Below are 17,500 nucleotides of genomic sequence, written 5' to 3'. Positions count from 1 at the left end.
CGCGAAGACTTACTTTTCAAAAATGCCATACACACAAGCACGCTCATATATGTGTGTGTATGTTTGTGTGTGTGTGTGTGTATATATATATATATATATATATATATTGTGTATATGTATGTGTGTGTAAATAAAGTTTTAAAATAAATAGCACACAATATACACTAACGTTCCACATTCTAACACAAACCGTGTTGAGATTCATCTTACCCTTCCACTAATAATACATAAATAGGGCAATTGTACGAATTTACACAAATATTTATCCATATTTTTTGCATAAAAATTGTGCATTTTAAACTCATCGTCATGACACTTTAATAAGTTACAAAATAGAATTAATTGCCACAAGAAATTGGTTTGAAAATGAAAAAAGATTAAAATTTCTAACTTGGGTTATAATATTTACATATAAAGTTAGGTATCCCCTTAAAACAACTTAATTTTGACAAAACAAAGGATTATTTTTGACACAGACGTTGCAATTATTATGGTCAGCCACAATTTGAATGCATTTCTAATACCTCAATATCGAGATATAAAAATAAGTACATACAGTTGATATAAAAAATCTCAAGCCTATTAGGTCTAATTAATTTTTTATAATACATACTTTTATCTTCAGAAAAAATCTATTGCAATCTTTTTTAAATTCGGATAATCAGGGTAAGCATTTCTTTCAAAAACTCTGGAATGAATTAATTCTTTATAGAAATTTTCTCCCGAACTTTCCATTGTCTGTTTAGAATTACTTGACCATTCAAAAATTGAATTGTCCTTAAAGAATACAATCTGTTAAGAAAAATATAGGATTAAGATAAAAACAAAAACAGAGATACTAATAGTTTGGCTTAAAAATCAGCAAGAGGAAAGAGATAATGATGAGGACATTAATATATGGAGAGAGAGAGAGAGAGAGAGAGAGAGAGAGAGAGAGAGAGAGAGAGAGAGAGAGAGAGAGAGAGAGAGAGAGAGAGAGAGTTTACCAAAAACACCTAACTCCAGTTAAAAGGACAGAGAAGACATCACTGCCACTTGCGAAACATCTCCGGGACTAATATTTCACTGTTTTTCTTCTTCGCCCTTTTTTTTTTTTTTTTGAGGTGGTTGTCTTTACGAAACCTTTGGCTAATGTTACGGAAAATGTCATAAGCGACCCGGCTTACGAGAAGTGTCGTAATTCGAGCCGAGAGGACATCGCGTGTTTCAAAGGGGCCGGTAGAAGGAACCACGGACACTTGCTGCTTTAACAAACTTACCTAACTGCCGGCCCCCAGGCCCACTCACCCCCACCCCTACCCTTTCCTCACACCCTACTCTTCTCCATCTCATTAAGGCGCAGTAGAAGATATTATTCCTATTATCATAAATTAGAAAAAACAAATGTGCCTTATTTCTAGACCTGTTCTTACGTCGTCGAAGCTATTGAACCCTCACGATGTTATTGACTTTACAAAGGACTTCACAATGAAGATAATATGATCGACTGAAAAGTTCGGATCCAAATGAATATTTCTAGCTATCCGACGTAAAGTTGAAAATTGATCCTCGTCCTCTCTCTCTCTCTCTCTCTCTCTCTCTCTCTCTCTCTCTCTCTCATCTTTCGTTTCACCAGGAAGTGATGAGTTTGGCAGAGATGAGACGCACGAAGAGGCCTAAGTTACAAACATAAGGTTAATAACATTCCTTTAAAGGTTAACGACCTAATTATGCCACTAACACAAGAGAGAGAGAGAGAGAGAGAGAGAGAGAGAGAGAGAGAGAGAGAGCATTCTCCCCGTATACCCACTACTAAATGAGGACATTCCAAACATTCCCAAGAGACTTTTAGAGACAGAAAAGTAGAGTTCTTTTCGGTTACAATTAGCGAACACCTCTCTCTCTCTCTCTCTCTCTCTCTCTCTCTCTCTCTCTCTCTCTCTCTCTCTCTCTGTGGCCACTAAGGATCTAAACGTGTTCAAGTCCCTGAATCAGGCAAGGAATGTAAAAGCTGTTGTAATATTTTGATATTATACCAGCGAGAGAGAGAGAGATTTCGTACCATGGAAGCGTGACTTCACGTGACACGCGTAGGATAATGTAATATATATTAACTAATCTATACTTTCTGCAATCCGATTTCATCACACTCATGGATCACTGGTCCCGGAATGTCCACAATTTCTTGATATGCAGAATGTGACCCTAAACTTAATGGTATGCATAATGTGAATGAATGTGCACTTGGCAGAGATTCCAAGACGTAAAACAGAGTGATTTATGGGTTCACATTATTATTATTATTATTATTATTATTATTATTATTATTATTACAAGCTAATCAGGATGCCATGAGCCCTAGGGCCCCATGAGGGAAAAAAAGCCCAGTGAGGAAAGGAAATGAATATACTACAAGAGCAGTAATGAGCAAATAGAATAAAATATTTTAAAAACACTAACAGCATTAACATAGATATTTCATATATAAAGTATTAAAACTTAAAAAAAAGAAAACTATGTTCTCTAACCTTTGGTAGCGCCATAGCCTCTTTATTATGGTCTTCCACTGTCTTGGGTTAGAGTTCCTTTGCTTAAGGGTACACTCGGGCACACTACTGTATTCTATATTATTTCTCTTCTTCTTCCTTTTTTTTTTTTTTTTAGTTTTCTAGTTTGAATATGAAATATTTATTTTAATGTCACCAATCTGAAAATATTCTATCTTAATTGTTTATTACTTCTTTTGTATAGTTTATTTATTCCTTATTTCCTTTCCTCACTGAGCTATTTTCCCTGTTGGAGCCTTTGGGCTTATGGCATCCTGCTTTTCCAACTAGTTTTGTAGCTTAGCAAATAATAATAATAATAATAATAATAATAATAATAATAACAATAATATCTCTTAACATCGGCAACAACGTTAAATTAGAATTTTCAACACTCGAAACAAAACAGAATGAAACGATTGAAACAGTTCTTTAGAATACAATAATCATCGAAAGTCTTAAAAAAGACTTTCTCAATAAGTCCTTTTTTTGCAATTGAAGAAGAAACAGACCGAATGCGTTTCTCAAAAGTAAATTTGCAATTAAGAATCAAACCTGAGATTTTAAATGTTGTTAAGAGTTAAAAAAATTAGGATTGATTGATTTATTGCCTGACGCTTGGGGGACTAGGAGGCCATTCAGCGTTCATGTGCAGCTTTGAGAAACCCCATAGTTGCGCTACGAATGTGGAGTTAAAAGAGGTTGGGCAACAAATGGGAAGAAAGAAATCAGGGGGGGGGGATATATTAGAAAGCCAAACAGTGGGTGAGGGGCTCAAAACATCTTCAGTAATATCTACAGTGCACCGCCCTTAGTGCACTGTACTTAGATTATTATGGGTCTGTTTTAAAGTTTAAACGATGCAAGGAAAATATATTTACTGGTGAGATATGTTAGGTGCCAAATGAGTTCAGTTTTTCTTTGCTGGAAAATATATTTACTGTTGTGATATGTTAGAGGCCAAATGAGTTCACTCTTTCTTTGCTAAAAAATATATTTACTAGTGAGATATGTTAGATGCCAAATGAGCTCAGTTTTCTTTCTTGTAAAAAAAAAAAATACCTTTATTCGTTTAAACATTATAATTTTTGCCAAAGGAAATCGAAATAAACAGAACCACTTACTTCTAGATATGAAAACAAAAATAAACTGACTATCACAAATAAAGAAAATAACGTGAAAAATTCCAATGGATAATTGAGTTTTATAGTAAGAGTACTTTTGACAGAGAAGAATGAATGAAACGAGATGCATTCTCTACGAAAGTGGATCTCAAGAAACCATAACCACAAGGACAGTATACAACAAATAATCCTTTCTTACCTGGTGAACGAACACATCATGGCCCCCATCATCGGGGGTCAGGAACCCCCAGCCCTTGGCGACGTTGAACCACTTGCAACGGCCTCGTCGCCACACCCCCACACCCCCTGTGTGGGCAGAAGAAGGAAAAGGGTTCTATGAGCAATACTTTTTTAGATCTGTGAAAGGGTTTACAGCATTCAAATTGGACGAGATGATTTCATTAAGATACATTCAGGAGAGATTAATTAATTGATGAAAATAAAAAAGAATATGATTAATATATATTCATCTAAATAATTTTTAAGATATACCCTTCTATATTTGTTAAAATAATTTGATAAAAATATATTCATGAAAATTGATTGATGAAGACATAATCTACCTATAATAATGATTTAATGAAGATATTGTATATTCATGAAAATATATTGACCTAAATGATTTCCGATATAAATTTTGTCAAAATAATTTGATAAAGATATAAATTTTGTCAAAATAATTTGATAGAGATATAAATTGTGTCAAAATAATTTGATAAAGATATAAATTGTGTCAAAATAATTTGATAAAGATATAAATTTTGTCAAAATAATTTGATAAAGATATAAATTTTGTCAAAATAACTTGATAAAGATATAAATTTTGTCAAAATAATTTGATAGATATAAATTGTGTCAAAATAATTTGATAGATATAAATTTTATCAAAATAATTTGATAAAGATATAAATTTTGTCAAAATAACTTGATAGAGATGTAAATTTTGTCAAAATAATTTGATAGAGATATAAATTTTGTCAAAATAATTTGATAAATATAAATTTTGTCAAAATAATTTGATAAAGATATAAATTTTGTCAAAATAATTTGATAGAGATACAATTTTTGTCAAAATAATTTGATAAAGATATAAATTTTGTCAAAATAATTTGATAAAGATATAAATTTTTTCAAAATAATTTGATACGATATAAATTGTGTCAAAACAATTTGATAGAGATATAAATTTTGTCAAATTAACTTGATAAATATAAATTGTGTCAAAATAATTTGATAGAGATATAAATTTTGTCAAAATAATTTGATAAAGATATAAATTGTGTCAAAATAATTTGATAAAGATATAAATTGTGTCAAAATAATTTGATAGAGATATAAATTTTGTCAAAATAATTTGATAAAGATATAAATTTTTTTTCAAAATAATTTGATAGATATAAATTGTGTCAAAATAATCTGATCGATATAAATTTTGTCAAAATAATTTGATAAAGATATAAATTGTGTCAAAAGGAGAAAATGTTAAGGGAAAATATTCACAACTGAACGGATAAAGAAATGTTGGAAAATGTTGACATATTTCTGTTCGATTAATAAATCATTCACGTTAACAATACAGTCTTGAATGACCACTAAAATCAATATATGTGAAAATTTATGTTCTTTTTTCACACATCTTAAGAGTACCTAAATTCACAAATAAAACTCACACATTTACACACACACACACACACACACACACATATATATATATATATATATATAAATATATATATATATATATATATATATATATATATATATATATATATATATATATATGTGTGTGTGTGCGTGTGTGTGCGTGTGCGATTTGTATATGTGCGTATATATATATATATATATATATATATATATATATATATATATATATATATATATATATATATATATATATGAGATATATCAAATGCCTTTGTAAAAATCATCCAAACGATGTTCATTCATTTCTTACTGTTAATAAATTAGAGAGAGAGAGAGAGAGAGAGAGAGAGAGAGAGAGAGAGAGAGAGAGAGAGAGAGAGAGAGAGAGAGAGAATGGAATTTCGGGCTAAAGTCTCTGCGTTGGGTAAGTTGAGGCTTTTCAGTACTAAGGTGAAACTGGGGTTGATGTAGATAGGCCAAGGCACCACCCACCCGTTGATATACTACCGCTAGAGTGTTATTGGGTTTTTTGACAGGCCAGATAGTACTACATTGGATCCCTCTCTGGTTATGCATAATTTTTCCTATGCCTACATATACACCAAATAGTCTGGCTTATTCGTAACACATTCTCCTTTTTTTCTTACCCCTGACAACACTAAGATGATTGGAAAATTATTCTTCACTCAAAGGGTTAGATACTACACTGCAATTGTTGTTCAGTGGCTACTTTCCACTTGGTAAGGGTTGAAGAGATTCTTTAACTACGGTAAGCAGCTCTTCTAGGAGGACAATCCTATATAGACCTTGATCACACACACACAAGACTGCCAGGCCATCCTGCCAATCGCGACGGGATTGACCTGTCCGATCAAACATGCTGACAGGAGGAGAGGACAGGCTAGTCGCGACGGGTTTGTCGTGTTTACCCACTGTACACGCCAACGCGCCAATCGCGATGAAATTATCGAGCCAATCGTCTGCGTGTATGGCCTGCTTAACTCAAGACAGTGGAAGACCATGGTACAGAGGCTATGGCACTATCCAAGACTAGAGAACAATGGTTTGATTTTGTTGTGTCTTTCTAGAAGAGCTGCTTACCATAGCTAAAGAGTCTCTTCTACCCTTACAAAGAGGAATGAAGCCACTGAACAATTACAGTGCAGTATATACATAACTCCTTGAGCGAGGAAGAATTGTTTGGTAATCTCAGTGTTGTCAGGGGTATGAGGACAGAGTAGACTCTGTAAAGAATATGCCAGACTATTCGGTGTATGTGTAATCAAAGGGAAAGGGGACTGTAACCAGATAAAAGGATCCAATGTAGTACTGGTAGGTCAAAGGCCTCCATAAATCTCTAGCAGTAGTATATCAACGGGTGGCTGGTGCCCTGGATAAAATATACGGTGAGGAAATTGTCCTAGGAGGGCATAAAGGCGGGGAAAATGTCCGGTGGGGAAATTGTCCTGGGGCGATAAAGGCGGGGAAAATGTCCAGTGGGAAAATTGTCCTAGGGGGATAAAGGTGAGGAAAATGTCTGGTGGGGAAATTGTCCCAGGGGGATAAAAGTGGGGAAAATGTCCGGTGGGGAAATTGTCATAGGGGGATAAAGGTGGGGAAAATGTCCTTGGCGATAAAGGTGGGGAAAATATCCTTGGGGATAAAGGGGGGGGGGGAAATATCCTTGGGGATAAAGGTAGGGGAATTGTCCCTGTGGGATAAAGGTGGGGATAATGTCCAGTGGGGAAATTGTCCTTGGGGGATAAAGGTGAGGAAAATGTCCAGTGGGGAAATTGTCCTTGGGGGATAAAGGTGGGGAAAATGTCCAGTGGGGAAATTGTCCTTGGGGGATAAAGGTGGGGAAAATGTCCAGTGGGGAAATTGTCCTTGGGGGATAAAGGTGGGGAAAATGTCCAGTGGGGAAATTGTCATAGGGGGATAAAGGTGAGGAAAATGTCCAGTGGGGAAATTGTCCTTGGGGGATAAAGGTGGGGAAAATGTCCAGTGGGGAAATTGTCCTTGGGGGATAAAGGTGGGGAAAATGTCCAGTGGGGAAATTGTCCTTGGGGGATAAAAGTGGGGAAAATGTCCGGTGCAGAAATTGTCATAGGGGGATAAAGGTGAGGAAAATGTCCTTGGGGATAAAGGTGAGGAAAATGTCCTTGGGGGATAAAAGTGGGGAAAATGTCCGGATGGGAAATTGTCCCTGGGGGATAAAGGTGGGGAAAATGTCCAGTGGGGAAATTGTCCTAGGGGGATAAAGGTGGGGAAAATGTCCGGTGCAGAAATTGTCATAGGGGGATAAAGGTGAGGAAAATGTCCTTGGGGATAAAGGTGGGGAAAATGTCCAGTGGGGAAATTGTCCTTGGGGGATAAATGTGGGGAAAAGGTCCAGTGGGGAAATTGTCCTAGGGGGATAAAAGTGGGGAAAATGTCCGGTGGGGAAATTGTCATAGGGAGATAAAGGTGGGGAAAATGTCCAGTGGGGAAATTGTCCTAGGGGGATAAAGGTGGGGAAAATGTCCGGTGCAGAAATTGTCATAGGGGGATAAAGGTGAGGAAAATGTCCTTGGGGATAAAGGTGGGGAAAATGTCCAGTGGGGAAATTGTCCTTGGGGGATAAAGGTGGGGAAAATGTCCAGTGGGGAAATTGTCCTTGGGGGATAAAAGTGGGGAAAATGTCCAGTGGGGAAATTGTCCTAGGGGGATAAAAGTGGGGAAAATGTCCGGTGGGGAAATTGTCATAGGGAGATAAAGGTGGGGAAAATGTCCAGTGGGGAAATTGTCCTAGGGGGATAAAAGTGGGGAAAATGTCCGGTGGGGAAATTGTCATAGGGAGATAAAGGTGGGGAAAATGTCCAGTGGGGAAATTGTCCTTGGGGGATAAAAGTGGGGAAAATGTCCGGTGGGGAAATTGTCATAGGGAGATAAAGGTGGGGAAAATGTCCAGTGGGGAAATTGTCCTTGGGGGATAAAAGTGGGGAAAATGTCCGGTGGGGAAATTGTCATAGGGAGATAAAGGTGGGGAAAATGTCCAGTGGGGAAATTGTCCTTGGGGGATAAAAGTGGGGAAAATGTCCAGTGGGGAAATTGTCCTAGGGGGATAAAAGTGGGGAAAATGTCCGGTGGGGAAATTGTCCTTGGGGGATAAAAGTGGGGAAAATGTCCGGTGGGGAAATTGTCATAGGGAGATAAAGGTGGGGAAAATGTCCAGTGGGGAAATTGTCCTTGGGGGATAAAAGTGGGGAAAATGTCCGGTGGGGAAATTGTCATAGGGAGATAAAGGTGGGGAAAATGTCCAGTGGGGAAATTGTCCTTGGGGGATAAAAGTGGGGAAAATGTCCAGTGGGGAAATTGTCCTAGGGGGATAAAAGTGGGGAAAATGTCCGGTGGGGAAATTGTCATAGGGAGATAAAGGTGGGGAAAATGTCCAGTGGGGAAATTGTCCTTGGGGGATAAAAGTGGGGAAAATGTCCAGTGGGGAAATTGTCCTAGGGGGATAAAAGTGGGGAAAATGTCCGGTGGGGAAATTGTCATAGGGAGATAAAGGTGGGGAAAATGTCCAGTGGGGAAATTGTCCTTGGGGGATAAAAGTGGGGAAAATGTCCAGTGGGGAAATTGTCCTAGGGGGATAAAGGTGGGGAAAATGTCCGGTGCAGAAATTGTCATAGGGGGATAAAGGTGAGGAAAATGTCCTTGGGGATAAAGGTGGGGAAAATGTCCAGTGGGGAAATTGTCCTTGGGGGATAAATGTGGGGAAAATGTCCAGCGGGAAATTGTCCTAGGGGGATAAAAGTGGGGAAAATGTCCGGTGGGGAAATTGTCATAGGGAGATAAAGGTGGGGAAAATGTCCAGTGGGGAAATTGTCCTAGGGGGATAAAGGTGGGGAAAATGTCCGGTGCAGAAATTGTCATAGGGGGATAAAGGTGAGGAAAATGTCCTTGGGGATAAAGGTGGGGAAAATGTCCAGTGGGGAAATTGTCCTTGGGGGATAAAGGTGGGGAAAATGTCCAGTGGGGAAATTGTCCTTGGGGGATAAAAGTGGGGAAAATGTCCGGATGGGAAATTGTCCCTGGGGGATAAAGGTGGGGAAAATGTCCAGTGGGGAAATTGTCCTAGGGGGATAAAGGTGGGGAAAATGTCCAGTGGGGAAATTGTCCTTGGGGGATAAAGGTGGGGAAAATGTCCAGTGGGGAAATTGTCCTTGGGGGATAAAGGTGGGGAAAATGTCCAGTGGGGAAATTGTCCTTGGGGGATAAAGGTGGGGAAAATGTCCAGTGGGGAAATTGTCCTTGGGGGATAAAAGTGGGGAAAATGTCCGGATGGGAAATTGTCCCTGGGGGATAAAGGTGGGGAAAATGTCCAGTGGGGAAATTGTCCTAGGGGGATAAAGGTGGGGAAAATGTCCGGTGCAGAAATTGTCATAGGGGGATAAAGGTGAGGAAAATGTCCTTGGGGATAAAGGTGGGGAAAATGTCCAGTGGGGAAATTGTCCTTGGGGGATAAATGTGGGGAAAATGTCCAGTGGGGAAATTGTCCTTGGGGGATAAAAGTGGGGAAAATGTCCGGTGGGGAAATTGTCATAGGGAGATAAAGGTGGGGAAAATGTCCAGTGGGGAAATTGTCCTAGGGGGATAAAGGTGGGGAAAATGTCCGGTGCAGAAATTGTCATAGGGGGATAAAGGTGAGGAAAATGTCCTTGGGGATAAAGGTGGGGAAAATGTCCAGTGGGGAAATTGTCCTTGGGGGATAAAGGTGGGGAAAATGTCCAGTGGGGAAATTGTCTTTGGGGGATAAAAGTGGGGAAAATGTCCGGATGGGAAATTGTCCCTGGGGGATAAAGGTGGGGAAAATGTCCAGTGGGGAAATTGTCCTTGGGGGATAAAGGTGAGGAAAATGTCCAGTGGGGAAATTGTCCTTGGGGGATAAAGGTGAGGAAAATGTCCAGTGGGGAAATTGTCTTTGGGGGATAAAAGTGGGGAAAATGTCCGGATGGGAAATTGTCCCTGGGGGATAAAGGTGGGGAAAATGTCCAGTGGGGAAATTGTCCTTGGGGGATAAAGGTGAGGAAAATGTCCAGTGGGGAAATTGTCCTTGGGGGATAAAAGTGGGGAAAATGTCCGGATGGGAAATTGTCCCTGGGGGATAAAGGTGGGGAAAATGTCCAGTGGGGAAATTGTCATAGGGAGATAAAGGTGGGGAAAATGTCCAGTGGGGAAATTGTCCTAGGGGGATAAAGGTGGGGAAAATGTCCGGTGCAGAAATTGTCATAGGGGGATAAAGGTGAGGAAAATGTCCTTGGGGATAAAGGTGAGGAAAATGTCCAGTGGGGAAATTGTCCTTGGGGGATAAAAGTGGGGAAAATGTCCGGATGGGAAATTGTCCCTGGGGGATAAAGGTGGGGAAAATGTCCAGTGGGGAAATTGTCCTAGGGGGATAAAGGTGGGGAAAATGTCCGGTGCAGAAATTGTCATAGGGGGATAAAGGTGAGGAAAATGTCCTTGGGGATAAAGGTGGGGAAAATGTCCAGTGGGGAAATTGTCCTAGGGGGATAAAAGTGGGGAAAATGTCCGGTGGGGAAATTGTCATAGGGGGATAAAGGTGGGGAAAATGTCCAGTGGGGAAATTGTCCTAGGGGGATAAAGGTGGTGAAAATGTCCTTGGGGATAAAGGTGGGGAAAATATCCGGTGGGGAAATTGTCCTTGTGGGATAAAGCTGGGGAAAATGTCCGGTGAGGCAATTGTCTGAGGGGGGGGGGGGGTATAGAGGTGGGAAAAATGTCCAGTGAGGAAATTGTCCTGGGGCGATATAGAGGTGGGAAAAATGTCCGGTAAGGAAATTATCCAAGGGGGATATAGGTGGGGAAATTGTCCTAGAGGTGGGAAAAATGTCCTAGGGGGATATAGAGGTGGCGAAACTGTCCTAGGGCTAAATAGAGGTGAGGAAAATGTCCGGTGGGGAAATTGTCCTAGGGCGATATGGAGGTGGGGAAAATGTCCGTACCCTCTCTGTACCACTGTCCATAGTCTCCCACATCCTTGTGTTGGAGTTCTCTTGCTTGAAGGTATACTCAGGCACACTATGTTTTCTTATTTCTATTCCTCACTGGGCTACTTTCCCTGGTGCAATCCTGGGGCTTATAGCATCCAGCTTTTCCAAATACGGTTGCAGTTTAGCTAATAATGATGGTAACAATAAAATGACTGAAAAGTGGGAGGGTATACGCAGAAGCTACAATAGAGACCTAGCGTCACGGAGCTATGAAACAAATAAGGCAAACTACAGAAATAATAATAACAACAACAACAACAACAACAATAATAATAATAATAATAATAATAATAATAATAAATGTTCAATTTAAGATCGACCAAAAATGAATAGTAAATCAATTAATTAAAGTCGCATAATAGTGGATTATATTGAACATAAATATGAATTTCGCCAAGCCCTTCAAAATTGTATAACATATAGAAGGGAACTACAGTATGTTCCACGCAGTAGAGAGCCACTTGTTTTGGTCAGTAATTCTCGGATTTCGGTGCTTTTAAATATGATCTGAACCCGTCTGATGGTATTCACAGGAGGCATCAAAGGTACAGTTGGCTTCAGTATTTCTGGTACACTTCCTAGGAAGTAAAGGAGACTTCGTTGTACCGGAATTAATGAATCCAACTGTAAATAAAACTTATTGAAATTTTCTTTTTAGATATATTAAATGGAATTACCATTATTATGCATCAGCAGCTACTTTCCTCTTGGTAAGGGTAGAAGAGACTATTTAGCTATGGTAAGCAGCTCTTTTAGGACACTCCAAAATCAGATCATTGTTCTCTAGTCTTGGGTAGTGCCATAGCCTCTGAACCATGGCCTTCCACTGTCTTGGGATAGAGTTCTCTTGCTTGAGGGTACACTCGGGCACACTATTCTATCTTATTTTTCTTTCCCTTATTTTGTTAAAGTTTTTATAATAATCAGAGAAACCGAATAACAAACACGTCAGTTCTCCTTTTGTTTTTAAATTTATTCGTTAAGGAATAAGAGGGGGAAGACTGGGGACATCTAGTGAATTAGTTGTATCCTTTTAAAAATATACCTTTTCTCAACGAGAAAGAAATTTGTAATCGTCCTCTACAGTCACAAGTGGAAAGTAAAATAATCAAGGGATTGCAATTTTGGGGGGTTGGGTGTAGAGGGTCCCTACTATCAATATTATTGTACTACTTGAAACAGTCTTCTTCGAGGGAGGAGGGTTATTGATGTGGGTGAAAAAGGGGGGGGGGGGGGCAGTTAGGGATAGAAGTACAGTAAGACAGGTCTTTCGGCAACCACTGATCTATGACTGGCCGTAAATACGACTGTCGCGAGTGTGATTCTTCTACCTCTTCTCCTGAGAGATGGGATTTGGACTTCCACTTACCGTGACAGCATTCCTTACCCTTACGCACAACTTTCTCTCTCTCTCTCTCTCTCTCTCTCTCTCTCTCTCTCTCTCTCTCTCTCTCTCTCTCTCTCTGTTATACTCGAACATCTCGGGAGACTAATTTCATGTTAAATATGTACAATCGGTTTAAAGTACTTCATTACAAATCAGTTGATTTTGTAAATTATCTGGTGGAGAGAGAGAGAGAGAGAGAGAGAGAGAGAGAGAGAGAGAGAGGAGAGAGAGAGAGAGAGAGAGTGTGTGTGTGTGTGTTTGAAAAAAAAAACAATTATGAACAGACTTGAACAAAACGCCCCTCCAAAGAAATAAATAAATAAACCAGTTGGAGAAACGACGGTTAAGCGACTTCGTTCCATCTTTTCCAGACGAGATGTCGAAATGTCCAAACCTCTAATCACTGGTTTTTCAGTTGGCAATCTCCAAGAAGACGTAAAAAATATGGGGAGAAAATTTACCTGACAGTGACGAAATCCCCCCTGTACCCAGAGAAACCATGGGGTGACGGGTGGCAATGATGTAATACCACAAGTCCACATGTGTACCCAAGGGGAAAGATTTATGTCCCTCTTTACTGGGGACTTGCAGTACCAGTTCCCCAAAGAAAGTTTCAGGAGAGGAAGAAATGCTGTTGATGATTCGTGATACGGGATTTTGGCTAGGTGATGAGAACGAGAAGCCTATTCACGATGAAACAAGGGGGGCGGGAGACAATTTTGGAAGTAGGTATGGTTGTAATGTTGTCCCATAGTTGCAGCAGCTATTAGAGACAAAATGAACCTGCAAAGATCAATAGGTAATGTTCACACAGTACACCGTGTGAGTAACGGTGACGACACTGCCCCATTAACCCCTACGGATTGACAACAATATGTAAACTTTTAACAGATAAAGTAAGAACTTACAAAGGCATCTCCCTTACACACACACACACACACACACACACACACACACACACACACACACATATATATATATATATATATATATATATATATATATATATATATCCTGTCACGTTCAAGGGGAGAGGCATAGTCATAATCTGGTAAGATGGGGTACCCCGCGAAGTACACTCTGAAACTACAGTCCCATAGTTTGCCTAACCAGCGTGTTGTAGTTAAGAAAGGGTGAAGGAGTGGGAGGTTTTCAATCTGTGTGTGTATGTGGATATTTTTCTAAATACTTAGCCGCCATTTTTTGTCGTCTGTGGTACACTGATAGTTAAGAAATATTTGAAAAAAAAAAATAATATTTTTTCTTTTGTTGCTATTGATGTTCTATACAGTATTGAGAAGCACTTAGTAAATACATACTAATGAAGTTGGCTAGGAAAAATAGTTAATGTGTATATAGTGTATGTAAACTTATAGGGTTTATTCAATGATTAACTGCAGTTCATACTGTATATCCCAAATACTATAGTAGAAAACAGTTTTGTTTTGTTAATACAGATTTATAATGTAAAGTAACATAAAGAGAAACTAAAAAGGGAATGACATTTTATATGGATAAAACCAATGAGAGAGAGAGAGAGAGAGAGAGAGAGAGAGAGAGAGAGAGAGAGAGAGGAGAGAGAGAGAGAGAGAGAGAGAGAGAGAGAGGTGGGCTTCACTTAGTGACCAACAAGCACCAGTAGAGGTGTTGCAAGACCCTTTGAGCTGCCAAATCGCTTTTCCCCCGGTCTGAATGTGACATCTTGTGGTATCCCATGAGGACACGGGACAGCCACTCCGGCGTCAAGTAGCAAAATCCGCTTACAGTAGATTCCCTACGGACACATACATAGAAAATCAATACCAATCTTGGTCAAAGAGCAAAAAGAAATTATGAACAAGGATGGCACTGATTATTTGTAACTCTGTAACTAGGAATAGGGGCATGATTTTCTGGGTATATTCCCTAGCACATTGACACTTGGGGAAAAAACGTCTTGTGTAAGAGTATCCTGACAACTCGCATGTGACTTGATAAAAAAAAAATCAGATTTGATTGACTTTCCTTATCAGCTTAGTAAGAAAAACCTGATTTGCAAGAAAATCTTGACTAACCCATCGTCATTGCAAAAATAACTTTGTGAAAATAACTTGTTTTGCAAGAATTACTCGAATAACACATTTTCAATGGGAAAAAAAAAACTTAATTTGCATGAATATCTCGTCCAGCTACTTTCCACTTGGGAAAAATAAATCTTTATTTAAAAAAATAACTCAATCAGCTACTTTCCACTTGGGAAAAATAAATCTTTATTTAAAAAAATAACTCAATCAGCTACTTTCCACTTGGGAATAAACAACTTTATTTACAAGAATACCTCGACTAGCTCCGTGCCACTTGGGAAAAAATTTTGATTAACAAGAATATCTCAACAAGCTCCGCTCCACTTGGGAATAAACAACTTGATTTGCAAGAATACCTCGACTAGCTCCTTGCCACTTGGGGAAAAAATGATTGACAAGAATATCTCAACCAGCTCCTTTCCACTTGGGAATAAAAAAAAAAAATTATTTGCAAGAATACCTCGACCAGATCCTTGCCACTTGGGAAAAAAAATCAATCGACAAGAATATCTCAAACAGCTCCTTTCCACTTGGGAATAAAAAACCTGATTTGCAAGAATACCTCGACTAGCTCTTTGCCACTTGGGAATAAATAACTTGATTTGCAAGAATACCTCGACTAGCTCTTTGCCACTTGGGGGAAAGATGATTGACAAGAATATCTCAACCAGCTCCTTTCCACTTGGGAATAAAAAAAAACTAAATTTGCAAGAAAACCCCGATTACCTACTTGCCACTGGGGGAAAAAAAGTGATTGACAAGAATACCTCAACCAACTCCTTTCCACTTAGGAATAAACAACTTGATTTGCAAGAATACCTCGACCAGATCCTTGCCACTTGGGAAAAGAAAAAGATTGTCAAGAATATCTCAACCAACTCCTTTCCACTTGGGATTAAAAAACCTGATTTGCAAGAATACCTCAACTAGCTCCTTGCCACTTGGGAATAAATAACTTGATTTGCAAGAATACCTTGACTAGCTCTTTGCCACTTGGGGGGAAAATGATTGACGAGAATATCTCAACCAGCTCCTTTCCACTTGGGAATAAACAACTTGATATGCAAGAATACCTCGACCAGCTTCTTGCCACTTGGGAAAAGAAAAAGATTGACAAGAATATCTCAATAAGCTCCTTTCCAATTGGGAAAAAAAACTTGATTTACAAGAATATCTCGACCAGCTCCTTTCCACTTGGGAATAAAAAACCTGATTTGCACAAATACCTCGACCAGATCCTTGCCACTTGGAAAAAAAAAATTGGTTGACAAGAATGTCTCAATCAGCTCCTTTCCACTTCGGAATAAAAAACCGGATATGCGAGAATACCTCGACTAGCTCCTTGCTACTTGGGGAAAAATGATTGACAAGAATATCTCAACCAGCTCCTTTCCACTTGGGAATAAAAAACCTGATTTGCACAATTACCTCGACCAGATCCTTGCCACTTTGGAAAAAAATTTGATTGACAAGACTATCTCAACCAGCTCCTTTCTACTTGGGAATAAATAACTTGATTTGCAAGAATACCTCGACTAGCTCTTTGCCACTTGGGGGAAAAATGATTGACAAGAATATCTCAACCAGCTCCTTTCCACTTGGGAATAAAAAAAACTAACTTGATTTGCAAGAATACCCCGATTACCTACTTGCCACTGGGGGAAAAAAAGTGATTGACAAGAATACCTCAACCAACTCCTTTCCACTTAGGAATAAACAACTTGATTTGCAAGAATACCTCGACCAGATCCTTGCCACTTGGGAAAAGAAAAAGATTGTCAAGAATATCTCAACCAACTCCTTTCCACTTGGGATTAAAAAACCTGATTTGCAAGAATACCTCAACTAGCTCCTTGCCACTTGGGAATAAATAACTTGATTTGCAAGAATACCTTGACTAGATCTTTGCCACTTGGGGGAAAAATGATTGACGAGAATATCTCACCCAGCTCCTTTCCACTTGGGAATAAAAAACCTGATTTGCAAGAATACCTCGACTAGCTCCTTGCCACTTGGGAATAAATAACTTAATTTGCAAGACTACCTCGACTAGCTCTTTGCCACTTGGGGGAAAAATGATTGACAAGAATATCTCAACCAGCTCCTTTCCACTTGGGAATAAAAAAAACTAACTTGATTTGCAAGAATACCCCGATTACCTACTTGCCACTGGGGGAAAAAAAAGTGTTTGACAAGAATACCTCAACCAGCTCCTCTCCACTTGGGAATAAACAACTTGATTTGCAAGAATACCTCGACCAGATCCTTGCCACTTGGGAAATGAAAAAGATTGACAAGAATATCTCAACCAGCTCCTTTCCACTTGGGAAAAAACCTTGATTTACAAGAATATCTCGACCAGCTCCTTTCCACTTGAGAATAAAAAACCTGATTTGCACGAATACCTCGACCAGATCCTTGCCACTTGGAAAACAAAAATTTGGTTGACACGAATGTCTCAACCAGCTCCTTTCTACTTGGGAATAAATAACTTGATTTGCAAGAATACCTCAACTAGCTCTTTGCCACTTGGGAATAAATAACCTAATTTGCTAAAATACATCTACAAGCTCCTTGCCACTTGGGGAAAAAAATTAACTGACAAGAATATCTTAACTAGCTCCTTTCCACTTAGGAATAAACAACTTGATTTGCAAAAATACCTCGACTAAATCCTTGCCACTTGGGGAAAAAATTATTTACA

At 39.0% G+C, this 17,500-nt stretch overlaps 1 protein-coding gene across 1 annotated transcript in view; it reads right to left on the bottom strand.

Annotated features, from left to right (window-relative positions):
- The window catches only part of lin-28 (protein lin-28 homolog), a 77,738-nt gene extending 73,779 nt beyond the window's left edge, over positions 1-3,959 (bottom strand). Inside the window, exon 1 of the mRNA XM_068344345.1 lies at positions 3,849-3,959. Within this exon, the coding sequence (XP_068200446.1) occupies positions 3,849-3,880 (32 nt within the window). The 5' untranslated portion in view covers positions 3,881-3,959. The remainder of the gene's footprint in view (positions 1-3,848) is intronic.
- Between the last annotated feature and the right edge of the window lie 13,541 nt (positions 3,960-17,500).

Source organism: Palaemon carinicauda, chromosome 21 (genome assembly GCF_036898095.1).
Source record: "Palaemon carinicauda isolate YSFRI2023 chromosome 21, ASM3689809v2, whole genome shotgun sequence".
In the NCBI taxonomy this organism is placed as follows: domain Eukaryota; kingdom Metazoa; phylum Arthropoda; class Malacostraca; order Decapoda; family Palaemonidae; genus Palaemon; species Palaemon carinicauda.
This window is presented reverse-complemented; position numbering and strand designations above follow the sequence as displayed.